The sequence below is a fragment of the Gymnoscopelus braueri genome, assembly GCF_963280865.1.
Source record: "Gymnoscopelus braueri genome assembly, chromosome: 18".
Lineage (NCBI taxonomy): Eukaryota > Metazoa > Chordata > Actinopteri > Myctophiformes > Myctophidae > Gymnoscopelus > Gymnoscopelus braueri.
Window position 1 is genome coordinate 28421504 of NC_137618.1, and position 18214 is coordinate 28439717.

Genomic DNA, 18214 nt, shown 5'->3' on the forward strand with positions numbered 1-18214 from the left:
CGTTCGTCCTTGAAGGACCAGGCATCACTGACACCTGGTTCTCTCCTCATGAGATTTGGTAGAAATGACAGTCAGTTCATACACTAGATTTCAAACAGGGTTTGTTTCTGTTTTCTGTGAGGGTTTTGCTCACAAAGTGTGTGTGTGTGTGTGTGTGTGTGTGTGTGTGTGTGTGTGTGTGTGTGTGTGTGTGTGTGTGTGTGTGTGTGTGTGTGTGTGTGTGTGTGTGTGTGTGTGTGTGTGTGTGCGCGTGCGCTTGCGTGCATACGTGCGTGCGTGCGTGTGTGTTTGTCTGTGTGTTTATATACACATATCTGAGTTATAAGCCATTCATTTGAAATCGTAGAAGTTATTAACTTCTAATCTTATTTAAAAATGCTGGCTTGTAACTTATACTGCTTACTGTTTATTTTGCCAATACAGTAATTATTGTAATAAAAAGCATTGGACTTTTCACATGACTTAGATGATCTCAGGTCATGCTCAAGCGTAACTTCATATGACCTGGCTTTGCACAGGCATACCTTTGCAGCCATCATTGCCATCATAAACCCTCATCTGAGATGCAGTAGCAGTATCAATCACATGCAAACCGTGTTGTGTTTTAAAAAAATATTATGGGAGTATTAAATTCGTGACAAACATAAACAAGTGGTGTTAATGTTGCTGGTGGATGTGAAGAAGGGTTATTGTGGTTAAAATACCCTTAAAGGAGTTGTTCACCCAAAGAATGACTTATTTTCTATCAATTACACACCCAATGAAGCCTTGAATTCATGGAGATTTCTTGGCTTTCTCCTAAGCCAATATTTTTATGACCAGGTCATCGGTCAGTGATCGGTCACCCGCACCAAACGCTGGCAGCACATCACCCCCACCCTCACACTCCACTGGCTTTCGGTTAAGTTCCGCATCACTTACAAACTACTCCTCCTCACCTATAATGCTCTCCATGCCCTAGCCCCATTTCAAGTTATTATTATTATTATTCAGTGGGAGACTCAGTACGAGACTCCGCCGGTCATCAAATTATTGGCTTAGGAATGCGACAAAAACAAAAAAATGGGGTGGGCTTCATGGGGTGTGTAATTGATAGAAAATAAGTCATTTTTTGGGTGAACTACTCCTTTAAGTGTGTTAATAATAGGCTCCTGTTATGGCCACATGAAGCTGCTTCTTCTTGGACTTGTGGGCACATTAGTATGGTAGTGACACAGGCCCCCTCTCTGTTACCTGTCCCACCTTGTGCCATTTGCCTGGCCTCGATTGCCATTGGAGGTTCCCCTGCCCGGGTCACTGCAGCGCAAACCGCGACCACTAAATCTTGTATTATGTCCCGCAAGGCCGGGAAAGTGTCTACGCTGAACACGTGAGTGTCATGGGGCGTGCTAGCCATGTCCCTAAGCTCCCAGTCCACTGCGTCCTGGACGCCCACTGAGAACACCTCCACACCCGCCAGGTGCAGCACCTGCGCCGGCTCAGTCACATCGTCCTGGGAGCGCCCGTCGGTCAGTACCACCACCAGCTGGGCCACTCCCTCTGCAGCACGGCTGCCCGACGCCATGGTCAAGTGAGCCCGGATCAGGAAGTCCAGCCCGAGGCCTGTCCTGGTGCCACCGCCACGGTAGGTCATGTGCGCTTGGATGTGCGCCAGGACTCCCCGTGTCGATGGGTAGGTGTTAAGCTGGAACTCGGTTCGGGGCGAGCCGCTGTACTGCACAAGGGCGAACTTAAACCCGTCCCCTCCGCCCCCGTGCAGGGCTTCGACCACGCTGTACAGAAACTGTCTGACATGTTCAAAGTTCTCCTGTCCCATACTCCAGGACGAATCCACTAGAAAGTATATATCGGCAGGCAGCCCTTGTGCGCAATCTTCAAAAGAGAAAATCCGAGTTTTGAGGACTTTTTGACTTTTGTTGCTACATAAGCTAAGTCCAGTGATATGAATGAATCTACAGTCTTGTTTTGTTTTGCTGCCAAACACCAGCACTGCTTCTGAATGCAACTTTAATCTGTTTGGAATCTGGTAGCATCATTTAGCTCTGTGCTGTTCAATACTATGAAGCCAAGAATCCAAAGCATCCCACTGGACTTGCTTCCTTTACGCTTTCAGAAACTTCTGGTTGATCTTTCGCTAATTATACATTTTGATGTGATTTTCTGTTCTGTAAACAGTTTTACTTGCACCTCAACATATTCTGTCTCATGGAGAAAAGAAACTACATAATTATATGAGCATCGTTCCCAGCTCAACAACAAAGCTCAGCAAAGGCACATCTTTTTTTTTTTTTTTTTTGCCTTGTTAAATATTTAATTAGAAAATCTAATAATTTTAATGCACTTTAATAACTTAATAATATACATGCTTAGTTTCATCTCACTGATCTCTGCATTACCTGGAATAGTACATACAGTAAATACAGTATGAGGCCCTTCAGCTACTGTATGCAATTAGATCAATGGACGTTATAGGTCAATTTACAAGAAGAAAAGAGTGAGCATTGTTGAAAACTGAAAAGAAATATGATTAGTTAATGATGAGTTAAGGCCATCTCATAAAAGGACACTGTCGGGTAGAAACATTGTATCTCCATATTTCATCTTGTTGTTTTTATTTGTATAAATGAATGCCCCATTTTATATTTTATTGTATGAGTTTCACGCTAAAGTAGCGAAAATAGTGCAAGCTCACAAAGTATCACAATGTGCAGTGTAACACAGTGTGAGCTTGCAGATCTGCTATTTTGGAAAGATTTGGAACTTTTTTTGCCTGTAATGCCATGCCCAAAATAGGGACGCTAGGTTGAAAGTGGGTAAGTCTGTCTGTAGATTGTATAAATGTAATCATCAATGAAAAGTATTAATAAGAGCTTGTGACTAAATAATAACATTGGATCCATTGGAATATCAGTTCCATTGCTTGAAAAGTGATGGTTTTGGACATGCAAGGTTGCCATCCGACAGTGACATTATGCTTTCTTCACCTGGGAAGAAGCAAGTTACTCTCAAGTGAACTTACCATCCTGGGCATCAAGCCTGTGGACGTGTCCTGCGATCAGGACGCACAGGAGTGCGCACAGCGCTAACAACCGATGCTTCCTCATCTTCTACCACTGCAGCACCACACAGGAAATCTGTCAAACAAAAACATTATAATTACCACATCTATACAAGCTTTAGGAATCACACAAGGAATCATTTCGTTGGCCAAGTATGTTTGTCTCGTTTCACACACACGGGTAGACATGTAAAACAACATGAATCATATTTTAAAAAGCAAATAAAGAGCAGACAAATCAAATTAAAAAGATAGACATTTAAAAGTAAACTTTGGGTGGTGGAAGAAGGCTAAATATTTAAACCATACTGGTGTAAAAGTTGTCTTACTTAATCATTTAGAGTGCTAACATGCACACTAACACACATATATAATACCCAGGTAAAAAATGTCAAACTTTCTGAAAACGAAACAAACAAAGAACATATCCAAAGCTATGTATTTTGTATCTATATGTTCTGCCATTACAGTTGGAATTCCCCATGTCGGTGTATGTAACTAGCAAATTATATGTTTCAAAAGCAGTTCACCACTGCAACCATCTCATTCTCCCACATAACTTCCATAACTTCCATTCCTTAAGTGTCAATAGAAAAGGTTTTCCTAAAGGTCTATCCTTGGAAACATGTCTTCATGGAACTATTTTGGTGTCACTGCTTCTTTCTCGGCCACACACACAACACATTGTGTAACCTTCCTCCATGCATCCAGAGCTAAATTTAATCTTAAGCACGCCATCATAGAGAGAAAAAAAGAAGCCTCCTCCCAACACAGCCTCCACACAGCTGTTTAAAAGTGGAATGAGTAAATTGCCCTGCTCCGCTAAAACCACATCAACACCAAGCACAAGCAAATACCTCAGGGTTCAAGGTTTAAAGCAATAACAGCAGCTCTTAGCATGGCATCTGTCACGAGAGACAGACATGTTTTGATTGTTTGCTGCTGTTGCTCCACCTGTGTTTGTCTAAGAAAGACTTTTTGAGGATGCAAGCTCTATTTTTTACGACTTACTTCAGCCTCATACAGCTGCACAGTTTTACACCTAGGAGCTGTTCTACCACTGACATAATGTATTGTTCAACCATGGACACAGTGTTCTACCATGGACACAGTGTTCTACTGTAGCCTACCATTGACACAATGTTCTATCACTCACACAATGTTCTCACTCACACAATGTTCAACCACTGACACAGTGTTCTACCATTGACACAATGTTCTACCACTGACACAGTGTTCTATCACTGACACAATGTTCCGTCAATGGCCAGTAAGCGTAAAAAAACGATCCACTTTTAATGCCAATTAGCAAAAAGGGGTGAGTGCGGCAGTGGCCATAACCTGTCACAAAAAGGCACGTAACTTCTGAGCAGATTAACATAACACCAAAATATAATATATATATGGTTCTTTGCTAGGGTACAGGGGGAGAGCTAGGGAGTGGCATTCGGGAGCAGTAGGACAGCTAGCAATCAGGTTGCACCTGATGGCTTATACCACCTGTACTGTATAAAAAGGTCGGTCAAGATTTTCTCTCTATCATTTCCTCTACAGTGAGAGAGAGGCCAGCAGTGAAAAGCCAGCGTTATACTGTAGAGCACATTCTGCTTAATTGATTCTTTAGTTGGTTTCAAATGCATGGCAAGCAGATTATTTATTTTTGTTTTATGTACTAGAAGAATAAACGGTTTGGATGGAACAAACTCACTGCTTTAATTCTACCTCTACAAACCATCTCCTTCAATGTTTATCATGGGCCCAGGAAGAACTGATTAATAGTATTTATCAGGAAGTTCTATTGGTAAAATATCTCCAAAAGGGGACGTGGCGCTAGAAGCACCGCAACACTTTATACAGAGAGACTGCCACCAACAAGTCATCAATGTGAGAGTGTTTCTGCGTTGTTGTGCTCAGGGAGGAGCGCCCCCGAGGCCCCGCTGTGTGTTAAGTGCAGGAGCTGCAGCAATGTGGGTGATATTAGACTAGCAGGTCGGTAGCAAACCTGAACCCCGGAGTGGTCTGATTAGAACCACCTGTTAAAACAAGCAGCCAAACCACATTAGCAATTACCTACGCTTGGCAGCGAGGCAATTTTCCATCTTAGAAAATCTCGTGTTCTCAGGAGTGGTGTTGGAGTGGAACGTTCAGTTTCACGGCAGCAGTTTACTGTACCTTCGTTACGTCACTTATTACTCCATTGTGATGTTAAGTAACCATGGAGAAGCTAGAAGAAAAATTTCACATGGTATAATGCTGACTATAAAGGAACTAAAGGACAGGTACTGTCCACCTGATACATGCAGGTGGACCTGTGTGTGTGTGTGTGTGTGTGTGTGTGTGTGTGTGTGTGTGTGTGTGTGTACAGTGAATGTATAAGTATATATATATATATATATATATATATATATATATATATATATATATACAGTATATATCTAAAAATGTATTTGTTTTTCCCACACATTATTTCTTTATTTCATAATAACATTCAACTAACTGCTATCATTTGCGCTAAAAGGCCAAAGAAAATGTATGGGATCTGAAAGCACAGACCGTTCACAAGCACAGCTGGTTATCATCCAGACATGCTGTGTGCTATCTATAAACATTGACCTAGCTACTTGCAACATGGCTACACACGTACACAAGCACACACACACACACACACACACACACACACACACACACACACACACACACACACACACACACACACACACACACACACACACACACACACACACACAGAGACAGACAGACAGACAGACAGACAGACACACAGACACACAGTCACACACAGACACACAGTCACACACAGACAGACACACACACACACACACACACACACACACACACACACACACACACACACACACACACACACACACACACACACACACACACACACACACACACACCTCCAGTGTCATTTGCAGGTTGAAGGTTACCTGCCTGATGGTAAACCATCAGACCTGCAGAGCCCCTGGTGCCCCCAGTCCAGCCCCCTGGTACAGACCCCCAGCACAAAACCCTCAGTACAGACCCACCAGTTCAGAATAAGATCCATAGAGGCCATGCTAGCTGCAGGACCTCTGAGTGCACAACTTTTAACAGCACAGCAACTGTGGACATCTGCACACAAAAACAACTGAACTTTACATGCTGACTTTGGCATTTTATAAAACACCCCAAAACAGAGTCCTCCATGACCATAAATGCAATGCAAATGAACCCAAATTTACAGTTCTGGCAGCCACAACACTCTGCAATTAGGGGGATGGACTTTCACCATTTTCACATAAGCAAATAAACGGCAGCACCAAACGGAGTAAGACACTAAACAAGAAATGGCCTGGGTTGGCACACATGGCCCGTGACCAGGGAGCCGTTAACCATTAAGTTAATGATGGAGAGTGAAATCTCTCCAGAGCTCCATGGCAGAGGCCAAGACGAGGCCTTTTTAAACTGCTGCAATGGCCTCACAGAGTCTGTGTGCTGGCAGCCTCATGTGCCAAGGCGCTGCATGAACAGCACTTGCAATGTTTATGGCGAGAAACGTGTTGATGTCTATTAGAATGACTGGATTTATGTCTATTTTGATGTGAAGTAAAGAGGAGAGGTTACTGTGTGAGGATGACGTGTTTTGGCATGCAAGGGTGGTGAAGTCGGTGGTGAAGATGTGTATTCTTCATTTATAGTTTATGAAGACACATGAGGGTGTAGTGACGATGACAATGATTACGACCTCCTGACTCACTGGACACATACCACTGCCCTCTAGTGGTTGACAGAGATGCAACAGTAATGTACTCATGAGTGTATAGTGATGAGAGAGCTGGCCAGCACATCAAGCTTAACTGACAACATTGAGTGCATTTGATGTTCTGAAGAAACGTTTGGTTCACAAGAGCAAATGTTGAATTATGAGTTGGTAGTTTGAGGAAATTACTCATACATTACAGAATATGAGGAGAATGGCTAAGTATGGAAAGTGCTGCAGAAAAGTGGAAAGTGCCATTTTTTTAAATACTACTCATATTGTTTTTTTTAACTACGTCGTCTCAGGTTAGCCTGCAGGTTGGAAATAAGTCCTGAACTACAGCTGTGACATCATACACTGTAATACAAATAAAACTCAATTGATTATGGCATATACAGTATATGCAGTATTCAAGCAGTTGCAGTTGCTAATTAAGCATAACATTGCAGCTATTTAAACAGGAAGCTGAGTGGAAGGAAAGTCTGACCTGAGGGAGTAAATGAGGTGAAAATCAAGAGACTTGCTATTTGCCAATATTTGACAGAAGAAGACAAAGCAATCATGGAATAAGTACTGTCTGCTAATACCGGTAGTATTGGCTCTTGTTGGTTGTGGAAAATAATCAGTGTCTCCTGTAAGTTCTAAGTGCAGCATCTCTCTGAACCTACCAGATCCATCACAAAGCTTTTCACAAGGATAGAGAAGCTGAACCAAAACCAACCACATGTACCAGGCAGGCAATAATGAAGCATAAACACTGCTGTATAAAATGCAATGGAAGCTGGTGGAAGCTGGAGTCTGTTTATACTTTACCTCGCTCACTGTTTATCCAGACCTCATTCAGGATGAGAATGCATATTGAGTTGGGCTAACATCAATAACAGTGCATGAGTCCTCACTTTGTAAACGGGCAAGTCGCTTGTCTGAATGTCAAGATAAATGCACCAAACAAACGTTTAGGAATGTCGGGGGTTCTGGTGCCCAGACAGGACCTCCAGCTGAAGGAAGTGTGACAGACAACATGTGCTTTCTCCCACCGTAAAATAAGCACCACTGCCTCCGAGGAGGGGTTGTTCTCTGCAGTACCAAAGGGGATTCAGTTCAGTCAGGTATCAAGAGGTGATAACGTTGACAGTCTTTCCTGGTGTTGTCATCAGTACCCACCAGCTCCCTCTGTCTAAACATCCTGTGTAACTGGATAATTACACTTTACAGATACAGACCACAGATTATGTTCACATTTTGTATTGCCATTTCAGATTTTTAATGCTAATGGCTATTTGTCTGTATACTCTGTCTGTCTGTCTGTCTGTCTGTCTGTCTGTCTGTCATACATACATACATACATACATACATACATACATACATACATACATACATACATACATACATACATATGCAGTATATGTTTTTTATGATTAATCATTAACATAATTGGCATTGTAAATAGGCAACTGTAATCTTCAAAAGATTTAAGTTTGAGGACCACAGGGCCGTGCTCCGAACACTGCGGTATTGTATGTGTGACAAGTACACACCTTGAACCTGTGACACGCCTCTGTTTTCAGATAGAGGGTCTAAAACTCTAAATGCAAGCTCATACTTCTGCAGTGACAAACTATGAAAGCCTAAGTTCCCCTTATAGATACATTAATGTGCGTCATAATCGGCCGGTCACTGTAAAGCCAACTCTCTCCTGGAATGTCCAGCCTGAGCCAACATGACAACAATCTGGCTTCCTCTGACCATCACACAGGAAACACACTGGAGTCCTGCCTACAGGGAAAACACTGCAGTCCTGCACACAGTAAACACCATAGACATAAAAAGTTATGTATCTGCGGGCGCCATATTGGGGATGGCAAGCTCATAAGAGGCAGCAAATAGTTAGTTAGCTGGAACTTGCCAACACTCGGATTTGTGAAATAAATCGGATTTTACTGCAGGTTCACCTATCATGTTTGTGTTTTCCTTTCTTACTGTAAATCGCTCTGGAATAAGAGCGTCTGCTAAATGCCTAAATTGATGTGTTTAGCCCCTGTCAGTGCCAACTCCTACCGTTTGGTCTGGGAAGGGTTTAGAGTTCACCAGCCGTTCACACTTTTTACCTGTGAGGATTTTCATCTGGAGGAAGCATGTGAAGAACACGCTATTCTTCCCATTTCAGCTCCCTCCCAAACCGGTGTCCTGACCAACCTGAAGGAGCCGCTAGGGTAGCAACAGATGCCCTACCCTGGAGGCTTTCCAATCCGTGAACATTCTTACCATTAGAGGTTTACATTTAGCATCTTTCTGTTGACAGCGAGATGGATGAATATGCTAATTTCAATATACAGTAGTTAATAGCCTCGCGTGGCCAGACAATATCACACGACACACTGCGTGGATATTAGTCTGGTCCCTATCAACGATAGATTTTTTTCCAAGGGGCGGTTACAAAAAGATCCAAACGGACTCTATTGGTTAGACCTAATCCAATCAGAGCAGTGCTTCCTTGTACGAACGAATCAGAGCAGTGCTTCCTTGTACGTCATTGCTCCAAATAAGGTGATAAGCCCGCCCACATTTGGATACTGGGCCCTGATTGGTCCCTCACGACTTCGGAGGGAGAGAAATGAAATCTTTATTGAGACCTAATCTGCCGAGGGCTAAAGTGCGATGCAATTTTGCAAAGGCAGATTCGTCTGGAACCAGGCTAAGTAGTTAAAGGAGAAACATTTCACCTTTTTCAGCATCATCTCCATATGGGTCCTAATGCTTACTATGCGATGGCGCCATTTCTGTCTACACACTATATCCAAACTCCAATATTGAAATGTCTGCCTCCTCCATCCTCCATCCTCCTGCATGGCAGTGTTAGGGTGAAATTGGTGACCTGACGAAACCATTTTGTGGATTTCACATAATGTCAGAACGTAAAATCACTGCTGTTTGTTAACTAACAGAGTATAGTAGGTTAAACTCAGTTAATAAACAAACAACAGTGACACTGACATTATGTGAAGTCCACAAGATGGCCACATATACTGGCAGGGCACCTAGGATGCCCTGCCATGGAGGATGGAAGACGGAGGATTCGAGGAGTCTGAAATCTGAGTCATGGAATTTGGCTTGTGTCTTAGAGGTGGACTGTGTATGGTTCAAAAATATGACTACCGATGACATCATCAGTGGTAATTTCACACAAAACCTTTATTTTATTTTGATTGAAGAACAGTGGCTTCAGGGGTGTCATTTGGGGTCCCAGAGGATGGCAACAGCCACTCCCTAGCATTTGCATTTAAACTAAAATTCTATTATTGTACACGTTTTCTCTACAGTTTTTGCAGCTTAATTCAGAGCTATGGCTCGTTGATAGGAGTGCTCCTGAGCTCTAAAATATCATATTTTTACAGTTTTACGTGCGTTCGTGCGTGTGCGTGTGCGTGTGTGACGGTCACATGTACGTTATATTCTATACTGTATGTAAACCTATGTGGTTCAGTGTTGTACTGTATATGTTCCACAAGGAATATTCTGCATATCTTGGTGGTATTACCTCATACCAGAGAGCTACTATTAGCTAACTCATATTGGGAATACAGAATAAGTTTGACAATATTACGGGGCAGCAGTGGCTCGGCGGTAGAGCGGCCGCTTGGGAATTGGAAGGTTCCCGGTTTGATTGTTGGCTACCCCTGGGCTCGTGTCGATATGTCCTTGAGCAAGACACTAAGTAACTAGCACCGATGAGCAGTTTGGTGCTTTGCATAGTTTTTTTTACAAATGGCATCCTGTGAACGGGTGTCAGCAAAACTTCTTCACTGTCAGCGGTCGGCAGTCAGCTCTACTACAGAACATGAACGCTGTCGACCACATTTTACAGATGGACCTCACACGTTCTTCGTTTAAGGCAAAGACCACACACACACGCACGCACGCACGCACGCACGCACGCACGCACGCACGCACGCACGCACGCACGCACGCACGCACGCACGCGCACACACACACACACACACGCACACACGCACACATCTCACATTACTCCACAGCATTCACTTAATCTCAGTCTCTGTCATTAATGAGCAGCCACAGTTATACAGAATAGAAAGCAAATGACATTTACAACACTCTGTGCCCTTGCCAAGGGTGACGGTAAAAGGCCACAGAACCCAAGCTCTTTGTGGAGTACAGCTCCACAAATCAAGCTGTCACCAGCACACACTTCACACACGCAGCCCCTTGTGCATGGTTTTAGTAAGAAGCAAATATGCACCAGCCCAGTCACACTAAGGAGACGCATTGTCCCATTATGAAGGAAACTGAAACTGTGCAAACACAAAGATATGAAACGGGTACACCCATACACACACACTCACTCACTCACTCACTCACTCACTCACTCACGCACGCACGCACGCACGCACGCACACTCTCACACACATGTTGTACATCCATGCACGCACACGCATACATGCATACGCATGCACACACATACTGTACATGCGCACACACACGCGCGCGCGCATGTACGCACCTATGCACGTAAGTTATCGGGCTCACACACACACCCACACACACACACACACACACACATACTCCCCTTCCCTCCCCAAAGTAGCAGGGGAGGTCTGTGGAAGGTGTTGACAAATGACAACCACATGTCTCTTCCAGCTACATCCTGTCACCTGACAGAGGATTTTCAGAAGAGCCAAATGCCAATACCCCAACTTCCACACTCGCTCACTCCACTCAACGCATATTAGTCCCGCCTCCGAGCGAGGAGAAGAGGATTATATGCGAGACCGGAGGAATCAAGCCGGCTGGACTGACAGCCACATTCACTCACTCACTGCTCCTGCATTTCATGTTGCATATTAGATGCTGTTTTTCTCATATATGAGCTGTTTGACATGCATTCGCGCATACTAAACAGCATGATTGTATAAATAAAAATCAACCCATTATTTAATTTGTTGCTTCAGTAGCTTTGATCACTGTTATACAGAATGATATATATATATAAATGCAAAGTATCTCTGCAGTTTAATTAGCTCCAATCGGAACCTCTCCCTCCGCTGTATAGCTCCGAGATGAGGTTCCACTGCGTAGGGTGCCGGCAGAGTGCGACACCGGCAAACAGTGGAACAATATTGTTGATTCTTACCTTTTTCCGCACATCGCATCCAAAAAGTAAAGGTCGTCCCCCCTGCTCTCAGATGTTTTACATTTTACCGACGCAAGCAAGCGTTTAAATCACTTTTTTAGTCAGCCTGTGGCCAGTCAACCCCCGTCCTCATGCGCAGTACTGCTCCCGTTAAGGTAGCATTGGGAAAATATGGCACAGGCTAACAAAAAAAGCGATATAAACGCTTGTTTCAACCGTTCACTTACATTTTCTTTACCTCTAAAATTTCAAACATCTGAGAGCAGGGGGGACTACCTTTACTTTTTGGATATGATGTGCGGAAAAAGGTACTGTAAGAATCAACAATATTGGCCACCGTTCACCGGTGTCGCACTCTGCCGGCATCCTACCAAGCGGGACCTCATCTCGGAGCTATATAGCGGAAGGAGAGGTTCCAAACGGGCCTACAGCTTAATCGAGACAGTTTCACCCTCAAACCATTCAACAGACGCAGGCACGTTATATTTACATTTGAGTATATGGACACGCAGAATAAAGTTTTGTTGGCTCTAAAACACCCCTTTGAAGTCTGCAACGCGGCACTGCTGTTTTATTTTTTAAAACCTCATCTCCCAGACAGTGTAGTGATGGTTTCCCTCCCATAGCCAGAGGAGACGGTCTATCCAATAACAGAACAGATCAACACACAGGCAGTCAACACTTCCGGCGAGAGTATGAGAACAGGCTGAAGTCTACACGCGTTGTACACTCGCTTTTTGCCGCTGCAAGCGGCTTGGAGAGCTCACTTGCTCTCTGGTCTCTGCTCCTCCAAAAGCAAATTACCATTTGGGACAAAACTATTTCCGGGTTAAGCTGGAGTGTGGAGTGAGCGAGTGAGCAGAGATCTGGGTATTGGAATTTGGCTCAGGAGAGCAGGAGAGGGTATAACACTTGCAGAGGTTCACACACCCCAGTTCCCAACCAGTAGGTGTCACTAGTGCAGCGATAAGAACACACATAAGAACACACTTTTAACTTATCTCTGCTACATAAACGCCAGCATGTTCACACCCACGGACATCAAACACAACAAATCCATGAACAAACCACAAGTCCTGCACTGGGAACATTCGATCACATTCTCACATTAGCTCTACATGAGGAGCTCCTTAACAGCTAACCACACATGAACGCAATATCCCATCTATCCCAAGTTGGAATCGGATGTTATGGGGTATCTGTGCACCGCCAAAAGAGCTTTAACTTCTGCTCATAGGGGGCGCCACAAATGTGATTTATACTTGATTTATACAGCCCGTCAATACTACTTATCTAGAAGCTCACAACGTGTCATGGTGCAACGTGTTCGGAGCTTGTAGACCGGCTATTTTCGCTGTGTGATGACAGAGTAAATTAAGCATACTCTGCTACACTAAATGGAACAGAGCCCTAATATTACTAGACCAGTGCCCACTGAGCACCGGCCTACTCGGGAACGATGCATGTCGGGAACGATGCAAGTTGTAAATGCATGCCCCACCCAGTGGGGTGTCATTGGGACCCGTTGTATCATTGTCGTTGTTTACCTTGTAGACTGATGCTGTTAGGTTCTTGGTTTACCTGCTGTGACATAGTTTACAGAAGCACTACACTGTCTCTCTGCATTTACGTGTATGTGTTTACCTTGCTTATTGCAAGTCGCTCTGGATAAGAGTGTCTGCTAAATGTCTAAATTGTAATTAACATCATGTTGCAAGCTTGTAGATCTGCTATTTTTGCAGAATGTGTTCCTATTATGACATGTTCTGAATTTAGAATAGTGATGCTAGGGTTCAAGTGGTTAAGGGTTTAAACGTAACCCATCCATATTAGAAGCAAAGAAAGCACACAAGGGTATCCGTATCAACATTCATATGTTTCACATTTTAAACCGTAAACACGTTTTATTGTTCACACACTGGAGCACAGGCCTCTTTGTTCAACCGTCTGACTATCAGGACATAACATATGTGGTGCAGATGAGAGGTGGATCAATGCTGAAGTTCAAACTGAACCAGGAGTCAGGGAGGCCAGAGGTCCAGAACGACACAGCTGGTCTGTATCAGCCTGTCTGATACCTCGCAGCTGTAGGTCAATCTATGCCCTCAGGCTATGGCTGAATTAGAACATTGAACTTGACATTTCTGCAACATTGGTTAGGAATGCAGATGTTTACCTGAAGTCTGTTATAGAAAAAAAAAATAGCATGATCCATGTTGACAGCTGAGTACGATGAGTTTGTCATTTAAAATCAATTGCAGCTGACCTAAAGGCCAATTTTTGTTCCAGAGCACAGGTTTAAGTCATACATTTGAGGTCATGAACTCTGTCTTTAATTATATTTTGTCTGTCAACAACTTCCCCCAACGACAGACTGTACATTCCTAAAAGATTTCCACAGATATACTATCATGCTTTTGAGTTATTTAACCACTAATTAACCACTTCCTTGATGCCTCTACTTGGGGGGGAAATATATAAATAAATACATGCAGTATATCAGAACTTAAAAAATTAAGCCTCTTGTTTTCAAATAATAGCCTACAAAGCTTGAAACTGAAATGCAAGGTTGTTTCCTACAGTACATCAATAACACTTTTGATACTGCTAATGCTATGAAAAGCAAACATATTGGAGGAGTCTTGGTGGAAAAACAATCAGCAAAAGCTATTTGTGTTACACTAAATCCCAAATTCCCCAAATTAACCATGCACTTATTGTAGCAGAACTGGTGACTAAATTGCACTTATGTCTATCTGGCAATTACCAGAAAACCAAACCATCAATTGTATTTCTGCATCCATTTCAAAGGTTACACTCAGGGTTAAAGAACCATCTGATTTTCTTTTGGGGGGGAAGAAACAGGAATGATCATGAGTCATGAAACATAAACTCCCAAATGACTATGCTGAAGGAGGAGTCATGAAACATACTCTCAAGCGTTTTCATGTCCAGGACCCTCAAATGTATATGTATTTGGCTGCGGGCCCCATCTGAAAAGATTTTGTGCCAGCTGGACCCCCACAGAAAATGTGTGTTGTTTTGGATTTCTTGAAAATAGCAGATCTACAATCTTACAACGCGTCACAATGCAACACATTGTGAGATTGTAGATCTGCTAATTTCAAATAGCCCATGTATATATGTGGTTAAACAGATTTTGAGGGTATATTAACACATTTGCTTGGGACCCCCTGGAACCCCCTCAAGGACCCGTGGGGGTCCCTGGACCACACTTTGAGAACCACTGCTCTGACTTAGAAAGAATTCTCTTTGCTAAGACTGTTCTCGATGATGCAACGCCAACATCACTCTAGATAAGAGCTTTCAACCTGCCTTAATGAGCTGAGTCCTAAAATATTCTGTAGAAATATATACAAATGAGAAACTCAAAGTAACTCCTTGCTTTTGAACAACAATGAACAATATCTTGCTCCCACCATCATAGCAAGTCTTACTAGCCTATAAAAAACAATGTGACTCTCATAACGTCATCATTTATGGCTGTTTTCAGCATTCAGTGTTCCACTTTAATTAATTTGGCAGATGAAATTAACTTAATTTACTGGAGAGAAAAAAATAACAAATTGCACACAATAAAAAAAATCCACGAAAGCACACTTGAATTCCTCTGTCTCCAGTTGGACAACCTTGTAGGAGAGGTTGAAGATTAATGGCTCACACCTGGTTTTTCACCCTGCTTGTTGGTCCGAGGGACCAAACTCCCCCTGGTTTCCATAGCCCATCTGGCCAGTGCTGTGGAAAACACTCTTTCTTCACACTTTCCACTCGTGCATTTACTTCAGAGGGTGTGGTGATCAGCTACTGCTGTACTGAGGATATCTCCTCCGTTCAACCACTGATTAGTTTGTAAGAACCTTTGCCTGGATAATACAGTTTGAATGTTACTGTTCATGTTACTGCTCATAGGGAGGATTTCTTTCTTTAGGACCAACTAGACCAGTGGTTCTCAAACTTTGTCATTTCAAGGACCCCCATGAGATTGTATATCTGAGAGTGTACAAATGGAAACAAATGGACCTGTAATGGTCCATTTGGAACCCCCTCAAGGAACCCCGAGGTCCCCTGGACCCCACTTTGAGAATCCCTGAACACGATCATGCTTATTTTATGTGTCACAAGAGACAACTGAGAGGTAATGTTGTGACTCTTAAGTAACAAGAAAAGATTTACCCCAGGGAGGTTCAAAAGAAAACAGTGAACAGTTCATTTAACTTTACATTGCAATTAAGAGAATCTGATGCTTAAACTGCACGCCAGCAGACCTTTGAAGGAGAATGCATCACATCGTGGCAAGCGAATCCTTATATGTTCACAGATCTGGGACTACTCAAGTATCTCAGCTTGGATCTTTATGTGGAAAACACACAGAGTGCAAAAGACAATTATTTTAAACACAATCACTAAATAGAAAGTTGCAACAGAGAAGAAGCATCTCAAAAGGTAAAGGGCACACACACACGCACATACACATGTGTGCATGCACGCGCGTATGGGCACACACGCGCGTGCAGGCTCACACGCGCCTCACACACACACACACACACGCGCACGCGCACACACACACACACACACACACACACACACACACACACACACACACACACATGGGTGCGTGCCCCTTTCCATTCGTTTCCAGTGCTCCCCACATCACCAGAGTCAAACACATTGCAGAGGGCTCCTCCTTTGCCCTGACTGTGGTTTACCTCTAGCCCTTCCACTCTTCTCCACACCAAAATACAGGCTTCACTCATATGTTAAACGCATGCTGTCTGATATTTACCAACTGTACGTCAAGAAAAGTCTCAGAACCCCGTGATTATGGCACCCATCATATGCTCACATGTTAAGACTAGAAAGCCATTTGTGGTCATTCTCACACACATGCCTTCAATCAAGGTCAGTGTCAGTGTGCACAAAACAGAATAACACCAGAGAAAAGCCCTGCAGCATTTCTCTCTCTTTTTTTTTAAAGCTTTTTCTATTTTGGAAAGTAATAAAACACCCAAAGCTTCTCCTTCCACTTACCAAGAGCTGAAACAGTTGTATTCCACAGTATTTGGTTTAGGGTATAAAAAAAAATGAATGAATGAAAAAACTAAAGGGGAGAGAAGCTATGCTAAATGACGACACCACGTTGGCCTGTTGGTCATTATCCTCCTGGGTACTTTCTCCCTTGCTGGACGGTCCAGCTCCTCCCGAGAGAATGCAGATGAGAAGAAGAACGTTGGTGGGGTCACCGGTAAAGCGAGGCGCAGATAAAACAATCCCGGGTGAGGAAGGGGAGGAGGAGGGGGGAGACGTTTGGAGACGGACAGAGACAGGAGACAGACACCCTCTCGGTCATTCACCAGAGGAGCTGTGGCTCGGACTCCAAGGCTGGGATGGGACAAACTCCCAAACTCCTGGAGCTCTGCCACCTCTCTTTTTCCTCCTCCCACTTTCTTCCAAAAAAGACAGGGGAAAAAAGGAAGGAAAAAAAGAGAAGGGAGAGAGGAGGGAAGAAAGAAAGAAAAAAAAAGAAAAGAAAAAGAAAAGACGACTTAAACGAGAACCAGACTCATACCCCTGTTTGGTCTGGATGAGAGCAGTGGGGAGGATGATGTCACAAACCTGGAGTGGGATTCTCTCCTTCCTTGTCCCTCCCTCTCTTGCCTTTTCTCCCTCCATCTCTGTAGGGCCCATGTTGGATCATTTAGTGAAGGAAGTTCTCCCTCCATCTCTGTAGGGTCCATGTTGGATCATCTAGTGAAGGAAGTTCTCCCTCCATCTCTGTAGGGTCCATGTTGGATCATCTAGTGAAGGAAGAACCCTTCCATCTCTGTAGGGTCCATGTTGGATCATCTAGTGAAGGAAGAACCCTTCCATCTCTGTAGGGTCCATGTTAGATCATCTGGTGAAGGAAGTACTGTAATGAAGTCTCGGCTCTGTTATTAATCACTTTAGCAGTACTTTGTCATATGACAAATAGCCCAAATAACAGAACTACACACAATATCACGGTGAAAACGTGTTGCATCACAACAGAGCTTTTTCTTTTTAGATATACTGTATATATTATTATTAGGGACACCAGGTTGAAAGTGGTTTAAGAGCACTAGTGAAGTGACAGTGGCTATGTCCCCGTGGTAGACAATCAGAGATATATACTGTCATGTTTTACAGTACATCTCGCTTGTGCAACCAGTAATGTCCAACATATAACACAAAATATAAAACAAGTAGG

The 18214-nt window shown here is 43.4% G+C and overlaps 1 protein-coding gene across 6 annotated transcripts in view; it reads right to left on the reverse strand.

Annotated features, from left to right (window-relative positions):
- LOC308106087 (collagen alpha-3(VI) chain-like) overlaps window positions 1–17367 on the reverse strand; it is a 91841-nt gene extending 74474 nt beyond the window's left edge. For 3 of the 6 annotated variants that reach the window (XM_080457107.1, XM_080457106.1, XM_080457104.1), the window contains exons 1-3: window positions 17017–17366; window positions 3020–3134; window positions 1243–1872 (exon numbers count right to left, since the gene is read on the reverse strand). In XM_080457107.1, the coding sequence (XP_080313233.1) occupies window positions 1243–1872; window positions 3020–3104 (715 nt within the window). In that variant the 5' untranslated portion in view covers window positions 3105–3134; window positions 17017–17366. Of the gene's footprint in view, window positions 1–1242; window positions 1873–3019; window positions 3135–17016 lie in introns of all 6 variants that reach the window. The other 3 variants (XM_080457105.1, XM_080457108.1, XM_080457111.1) reach the window with 3 other exon arrangements.
- Window positions 17368–18214: the final 847 nt, after the last annotated feature.